This window comes from Equus quagga, chromosome 19 (assembly GCF_021613505.1).
Source record: "Equus quagga isolate Etosha38 chromosome 19, UCLA_HA_Equagga_1.0, whole genome shotgun sequence".
In the NCBI taxonomy this organism is placed as follows: Eukaryota; Metazoa; Chordata; class Mammalia; order Perissodactyla; family Equidae; genus Equus; species Equus quagga.
In genome coordinates this window covers 7,606,177-7,613,994 of record NC_060285.1, presented here as the reverse complement: position 1 = coordinate 7,613,994, position 7,818 = coordinate 7,606,177, and the positions used below count along the sequence as shown (strand labels likewise).

Below are 7,818 nucleotides of genomic sequence, written 5' to 3'. Positions count from 1 at the left end.
CATGGACTTAGTCACCAACCAGGGCAGCCACTGTTGGGTCCTCATGGGTAACGAGCGGGTAAGCTGTCACTTTCTGAGTCTCAGGATACCCATCTCTGAAATAGGGTCAAATGCCAGGTGAGCCTGGATCAAGGAGGGGTAGAAACTGGCCCTGGGGAGGCTGCTGAGGCTGCATCTCTGCCAGAGGCTGCTCAGGGGCTCAGGTGGGACTCAAGCCAGGTTGGAGCCATCAGACTGCTTTATTGGACATCAGGGCCCCCAGGAAGGAGCTGTTTGGGGGCTTGGTGCACCCTCTAGCGGGGCACAGCACAGAGCTGGTAGGGGGACGGGGTCATTATGGAGCGAAAGACACCGTGGTCGCTGGGGCGGGGCTGCCCAGCGGGCACCGAGAAGCTGAAGCGCTGCAGGAGGCAGGTGAAGAAGAGGAAGAGCTCCATGCGGGCCAGGGGCTCCCCGAGGCACGAGCGGCGGCCTGTGGGTGGGGATGGGGGTCAGCGAGCCTGGGGGCCTGGCTCCACGCCTCCAAGACTCCCCAGGAGGGGCAGCGAGCCGGGCTCCCCACAGGCACCTGCTGAGAAGGGCATGAAGGCCTCCTGCTTAACGAAGTGGCCCTGGGCGTCCAGGAAGTGCTCGGGGTGGAAGCGGAAGGGCTTCTTCCAGATGGTCTCGTCCTTCAGCACCGATGACAGGTTGGGGATGAGCATGGTCCCCTGGCAGGAGATGCCTGGCATGAGTGTGGTCTGGCCTAGATGACTCCCTGACCCCTGCCACCAAACACACATGGGCCACACCGTCTGCCTGGCACACACGGGCAATCAAATCAATCTCAACCCAAGAAGCTTCCCAGCACCCTCCCTGTCCCCATGGCAGGGCCACTTGACCCGTTACCCATGGGAATGGTCACTGCCACCTGTCCCTGAATGCAGGGCTCCTCTGACACACTGGGGCACATTTTAGTTTTTCTTACTGCCCTGCCCGCCAGACTGGGGGGTTTGACGGACAGGGCCGGGCCCACATCTGCCTCATCCCCACAGCCCCCAAGGCTGGACAGTTGGTGTCTGTGGAAATGAGAATTAGGTGGCTTGGATTCCAGGCCTGGCCCCACCTGGCATGGCCATCCTGGACAACGACGGGGCACGTGGAGCTGAGCTGGGCTGAGGAGGGCCGCAGGCCTACCTTGGGGATGAGGAAGCCCTGCACTTCAACGTCACGGGATGTCATGTGGGGCACGCCCAGTGGGACAATGTCTGCAAAGCGCTGCACCTCGTGGACCACGGCCATGGTGAAGGGCATGTGGGCCTGGTCCCCCATCTCTGGTCGCCGCGTCTGCCCTATCACCTCATCGATCTCCTGTTGGACACGGCCTGCACAGACAAGCGTCCCCACAGTCGTCAGAACCCAGGGGGCTGCACCCCACCCTCCTCCTGTCTCCTGTGCAGGGGCTGTGCTCACGTGGAGGAGAAGGTCACTCTGACCTCTAAGCCAGGGCCCAGCCTCTGCTCAGAGCTCCCAGTGGTGAAACCAAGCTCAGGGCCCCCGGCTTGTCCCTCTCCTCTCTGTCCCGTCCCACCGGGCCTCCAGGCTGGGCTCACGCTGCACATCCGGGTGTAGGATCATGAGCAGGAGGGCCCAGGCCAGCGTGGTCGAGGTGGTCACCATCCCCGCAGAGAACAGGTCAGCCACCACCAGGCGCAGGTTGTCATCATTGAAGCTGCTCTCTGGGTTCCCCTTGGCCTGGGGCCATGCAGAGAGGGTGGGCTCAGGGGAAGGGAGAGAAAGCCCCTCAGTGGCCTCCCACTCTGCACCCATCAGCCTGGGTGCCTTATCACTGGGTGATACACAGGCCTCACCTTGTCTGGTCTCCCCTCATGGGGCCCTCAACCTACACTCCTGGCCCTGGCCCTGGGGGCTCACCTTCTGCACCTCGTCCAGGAAGGCATCAGTCAGGTCTCGAGGGGGCTGGGTCCGGTCCCGGGTCATCCTGTGCTCAGCAACCAGCTCATCCAGCTGGGCCATGAAGGCCCTCTGCCCAGGAAAGACCTTGGCGACCAGCCCCGGGATGTGCAGGAGCACAGGGATCGCATTCAGCACCTGTGTGGGCCATTGATGAGGGACCCTGAGTCCTCCCTGTGCTCAGGTGTTCACCTGGATCAGTCCAGTGCCAGCCACCTTCAGGATGTCCCCACCATTAACCTGGTTCCTCCGTAAGTTCAGCCCTCCACCCTCTCTCCTGGCCTGGGCCACAGCAGGATAAATCTAACATCTACATCTCAAGGGTTCCAGAGGCTTCCAATGAAGGAGGTGGAGGTTCCTTAGCTCCCTCCTGGGCCCGCTGACCCGACACCCCTCTGTACAAATCCTCCTCCGCGGCGGCCCAGGGCGGAGGCCCCTCCACGGAGCTCGCCTGCAGAACTCCTTGGCCCCCTCCAGCCCGCACCTCGGGCAAAAAGCCTGCCGCCTCTTTCAGAAAGTCCTCCATTAGCTCCAGTATCTTGAGGAAGCGCGGGTCGTTGTAGTCGAAGCGGCGCCCGAAGGTCAGGGAGGCGATCACGTTGCTCACCGCTTTATTCAGGAGGGCGTTGGGGCTAAAGGGCCGTCCTGGGAGGGGACGGTGCAGGTCAGGGGGTCGCCTCCAGCTCCTCCTCCCCAGCCTCCACCCCTGTCTCCTGTCCCTCAGCCCAGCACTCACCGGCCTGGTCGGCGAAGGCGGCACAGAGGTACGAGGCCTCCTCGGTCACCCACTGCTCCAGGGACTTCTTGCCCAGGCCGAAGTTGCGCAGGGTGGACACGGAGAAGCGTCGCTGCTCCCGCCAAGCGCGCCCGTACCGTGCCAGGATCACCCCTGGGGGCGGGGCGGGCACGGGGCGTGGCTCGGCTGTGTCCTGGCCCCGCCCCTGCGCGAACCACCTGCTCTGGGCTGGCCAGCCCTCCCCCCAGCTCCTGGTCCCGTCCCGGCCCCGCCCCCGGCGATACACACGCAGCCACGCCCCTTTGACTGAAGACCACGCACTCTGCCCTTGCTCACAGTCCAGCGCCTGTTCGTCAGCTCTAACCTCGTTCTCAGTCCCAACAAATCTCTCCCAGTCTTCCCGCGCAGCTGGCGGAGGACAGGTCCGCCGTCTGTCCGCCCACATTTCTCCCCAGCTCTCCCCACTGGGGGCAGGTTCGGGCCCACTCTTGGCTCTGCCCGTCATAACACCCTTGTGTTTCTGGGACGGTCCCAGCCCGCCCCCTACCCGCCCACCCTGACTCATTCCCGCACCTCGGACATGCCCTTCCTGGTTCAGTGGCCAGATTCCGGCCCACTCCCTGTAAGGCCCCGCCCTCCGCCCGCCCACACCCGCCTCCCCACCCTGGGCACAGGCTCTTTCCTCCACCTGCCGCCCCTCCAAATTCGCTGGCTCTTCCCTGCACAGCAGCTCCCCCACCCTGCCTCCAATTGGCTCTGCCGGGTCTCGGGTCACTGTGGTCCAGTCCCCGCTGGGTCGCGGTCCCCCCTCTTCCGCTTGCCTTCCGCGTGCGGCTGCAAGCCCAGGTGCTCCATGATCGGCACAGGTGGGCGGTCGGAGGTGTCTTCGCTGCGGTTCACCAGCGCCTCGCGCATGGCCGCCAGCCCGTTGAGCACGACCACGGGCGTCCAGGCCAGCTGCAGGCTGAACACGTCCCCGAAGCGGCGGCGCAGCTGCAGGCCAGGGTCAAGGGCGTTAGACAAGCCCTGCCCCACCCCACATGCCTGACCCAATCTCCGGGCTCTAGACCCGGGATACCCCTGGGCCACCAGCAGCGAGTGAGTGCAAGGAATTATATAGCCTCCTGATGCTAGGGTCACAACCTGTATGGTTGATGACCTCACGTTGGATCAGATCACACAGCTGTAACTTTGCAAAGGTCACTAATATTGTCAGTAGGCCAAGTTAGCATCCCATTTTACAGGTGAAGAAACTGAGGTTCAGAGAGGTGAGTAATGAGGCCCAAGGTCTCACAGCAGCAAAAGATTTGAACCTGGTCACTGTCCCCTGTCAACCACCATTTCCTGATTTCAGTGGGGCTCATGACCAGAGTCCTCTCCCCAGTCTCAGGACCTGTCTTCCTGATGTCATCAGAAGGGACTCAGGCTCACAGAACTGAAGCTCTGTCCCACTGCATCCCGAACCCTCTGCTAAGTCCCCCCCCCCCCCCCCCCCTCTGCCCTCTCTGACCTTTGATGGGAAATTCAAACCATCCCCCAGGCCCTGGCCAGCTGCCCTCCCCCAGGAGGCCTCTCACACCTGCCTCCTCCTTTCCACCAGCTCCTAGTCCAGCCTGTGGCATCACCCCCACCCACTGTCTGCTGACATGTATGGTCCTCAGCACCTCTGTGGCCACCTCCCACCTTCCTCACCTGAGTAAAGCTGCAAATCGAGTCCTGGAGGTCCACCTGCAGCAGGTTGCCCAGCCCAGGCAGGGGCATGGGGCCTGGGGGGTAGCGGGGGGCCCAGCGTTGGCGCCGGTGCATCAGGTCCACCAGGAGCAGGAAGATGGCCACGGCCACGGCCAGGGGCCCCAGTTTATCCCAGGCCAGCAGCCCCATGGCTGCCTCAGTGCACACTGCGCTCCTCTGGACACACTGAGGCCCCTCACCACACCAGGCACCAGGACCAGACCTGGCAGGGCTCTCTCACCCACTCTGAGGGTTTGATGAGCCTGGGCCCTTTATAAAGGAGCTGAGACTGGCCTTTGTCCTCTGCTCTGAGCCTGCCTGTTGGCGTGACTGTGCTGCCAGAGGGTGCAGGGAGGGGACAGCGAAGGTCAGTGCAGGGGTGGCGCAGAAGTCCTGACCATGCTGCCCTCTGCAGGTGCTTACCCTGGGTGGGGAAGGAAAAAAGCGAAGTCCCCAACCCCAGCCTGACTGCCAGCATTGTGCAGGCTCCCAGGAAGAACCAGGGGTCTTTGGACTTGATCCTGTCACTCACCTTTCACCTTAGCCTCACCCTCCCTAATGGGGTCACAGTCTCATCCCCAGAACACATCCTCACCTCCCCGTATCTCACCTGCCTCCTCCCCAGTGACCTTCACCCCCCAGGTCTGTACCGGCCCTGTTTGTGGGGAGGTCACAGGATCAGAGGGACACCAGGGGGTTTGGGGGGGAATGAACATCTCCTTGTCCTTCACTTCACACTAGTACACTCAATACACACAGACACAGACCACACACTCGCAAAACACTCACACATTCAGACACTACCCACATGCTCACAAACTGACACACAGCACAGGCACACACACATTTACACACCAACAGAGCCACAGACCCACACGTATTAATACATGCACCACTTATACACACACACAGGCAGACCAAGCATCAGGGCAACCAGTGCTCATTGGTTGCCAGGACCCAACCCCCTGTTCTTGCCGCCCGGAGGCGGCTGGCAGGGATGCTGCAGACCCTCACATGGCTTTCTGCTGGCTCAGCTTCCTCTGCTGCTGCTTTCTCAGGGCCATTCAGGTTGAGTCTGGGGCAGAGGCAGCAGGGCTATTTTCAAAGCTCCCTGGTCACCCAACAAGTCAGTTCGATGGCCGGGACACCTTCTCTTAAGTTTCTAACAAATTGGTCCCTGACCTCCCAGCTCTTGAGGCCACCCAAGTGGTGAAGCTCCTCCTGCCTGTGCCCACTTTCCTGACTCACAGAAACGTGGAGTGGGCACTCGCCCTTCTAGACTGAGCTGCCAGGGCGCTCAGGGTACCAGGGAGGCTTAGCATAGGATGTGTGGTTGTCCCCAGAGGAGTGGGCCTGCTTCCTCCTCCTCAGTATCATTTGTCCTTGAATATCAGCTACTCAGACTCTTTGTGGAAAGACAAGAGGATGAAAAGCAAGTGGGGCAGATGCAATTTCTTTATACCTCACAGGCCTGCTGAGGACCACATGAGTGGATTCCAGGGCCTCCCCTTAGCCAGCTCCCTCCCTCTCCCTGGGCCAGGTCCCCCTGCTCCAGCCCCATCCCTTCCCACTCTGGCTCTGTGGTCCCTCAAGGAAAGATGCGAACCCCAGCACCACCCCGCACCAGTGTATGCCGCCTCCAGGCTGGAACTGTGCCTCCCAGGTCCTCTCTCTTGCTCATCCTCTCGCCCCCTCCAAGCAGACGGGTGACCACACCATGCCAGGGCAGGGCCGCTGCCGACTGGCCTCAGCACAGTCGTTCTTCAAATAGAAAAGAGGTGGGATTTGAGGCTGAGTTTTTAAATCAGTGAAGCTGATGGGAACTCTGAGGCCAAAACCCACTCAGATGGGAAGGGGCAGGAGCCCAGAGTGTGGGGGTGGAGCATATCCTGGGAGGGGTCAGGCCCCCTTCCCCATCTCAGGGGTATGTGAGGCCAGCTCTCATCCTGGAACCACCTGGAGAATTCTCTCCCCCAGATGAAGCAGGGCCTGCAGGGGGCACTCCTCACCCCCCCCCCCCCCCCCCCGTGTCCCCTAGATCCCTCCCTCCCTCCCTCCCCAACAGTAAGAGGACCTGCTTCTTCAGAGGGAGCCTCTGGACATCCCCTACTCAGAAATGGCCACCCAGAGATAGCTCCCCGGAGCCGGGGCCTCTTGCTGTTGGCTTTCAACGTTTGCAGTGCCTGCTGGGCCGCGAGAGCTGCTCCTCCCCTTCTGAATGCCCGCAGCCCCACTCTCCTGCAGGGCCCAGGGCCAGAGGGTGTAGCCTGCTGGGGCCCTGTGGGCCTTCCTCAGTTTACCCACATTCCCTGCAACTTGCCTTACTCAGGCCTTGGACTGTGTTCCAGCCCCGCTGGACGTCCCATGTGCTGGGTGCCCCTGGGACACTCACAGCCTGGTGGGGAGACGATGGTGTGCCCCTGGTCCAAGGTGCTCGTGCCAAGAGGAAGAGCAGGAAGGCAGAGAGCTGACAGGCCTGGCCAGCAGTGCGGGGACTGCTCTGAGGGTCGTGGGGACACTGCCCCAGGCTGGAGCAGGACTTTCTGGGAAGGCTTCCTGGAGGACTTTGACTGGCTTGGCACTGCATCCAAGATGATGTGGCAGCAGGACCACAGGGCCACCACAGCGTCCTGTGCAGGGGTTGAGGGGCCACAGGAGGAGGCAGCTTTGCAAGTCTGGCTGAGGACTGGACTATTCGCAGCTGGGGTCTGTGGGCCTCCAGGAGGCAGGGAGCCAAGCTTTGAGGCCACCCTACAGTTCGGGAGGGCAAGACCCTTGGACATCCTAGGTACTTTCCAGATCCAGCCTGTGGCCTCTCATTGGCCTCAGTTGAATGTCCTGTCCTGTGGGCAGCACCTCTCTACCCAGGACTCTCAGAGAATCAGGATGGTGCTGGGGAGGTGGGGGCAGGATGGTGTGAGTGTTGGTCACACAGTGGCCCTGGACAAACTGTCTTTATCCACCCTTTGTTTTGCCAGGCACTGCTGCTCACTCTGCGTGTCCTCCCACAGCCCTGTGAGGCAGGTGGCCTTATGGTCCCCAAAGGCATGGAGGAGATTGAGTCTCAGGGATCATGTCAGGAGGTCAAAGTCACAGAGCAGCATTTGGGGCCATCTCAACACGCCTGCTCTACCTCAACATAGTAAAGGCCATATGTGACAAACCCACAGCCAAGATCATAGTCAGCAGTTAAACTGAGAGCTGTTCCTCTGAGAACAGGAATAAGACAAGGCTGCCCGGTCTTTCTGCTCTTCCTCACCACAGTCCTGGATGTCTGAGCCAGAGCAGTTAAGCAAGGAAAGGAAATAAAAGGGATCCAGATTGGAAAGGAAGAAGTAAAATTGTCACTATTTGTGGATGACACGATTCTACACATAGAAACTGTAAAGAATTCACCA

At 61.1% G+C, this 7,818-nt stretch overlaps 1 protein-coding gene across 2 annotated transcripts; it reads right to left on the bottom strand.

The window, feature by feature from the left end:
• Positions 1–220: 220 nt before the first annotated feature.
• On the bottom strand, positions 221–5,924 carry LOC124230506 (cytochrome P450 2D14-like). 2 transcript variants are annotated; one of them, XM_046646647.1, is made up of 9 exons: positions 4,382–5,924; positions 3,511–3,682; positions 2,690–2,842; positions 2,438–2,598; positions 1,915–2,091; positions 1,593–1,734; positions 1,177–1,364; positions 569–764; positions 221–472 (listed from the first exon to the last, which is right to left on the bottom strand). In XM_046646647.1, exons 1-9 carry the CDS (start codon positions 4,568–4,570, stop codon positions 294–296), a joined length of 1,557 nt encoding a protein of 518 aa, XP_046502603.1. In that variant the 5' UTR covers positions 4,571–5,924; the 3' UTR covers positions 221–293. The 2 variants fall into 2 exon arrangements, with proteins under 2 accessions (XP_046502603.1, XP_046502605.1); XM_046646649.1 differs by having other exon boundaries at positions 569–710; positions 4,382–5,916.
• Positions 5,925–7,818: the final 1,894 nt, after the last annotated feature.

Bases quoted from the DNA above. Each gene is read 5' to 3' on its own strand.
- LOC124230506 (XM_046646647.1), bottom strand. From the start codon at position 4,570: ATGGGGCTGCTGGCCTGGGATAAACTGGGGCCCCTGGCCGTGGCCGTG. The intron at 3,683-4,381 runs GTGAGGAAGGTG...CCTGGCCTGCAG, and splicing joins CGATTTGCAGCTTTACTCAG to CTGCGCCGCCGCTTCGGGGA. The intron at 2,843-3,510 runs GCAAGCGGAAGA...CCCCGCCCCCAG, and splicing joins CTTGCAGCCGCACGCGGAAG to GGGTGATCCTGGCACGGTAC.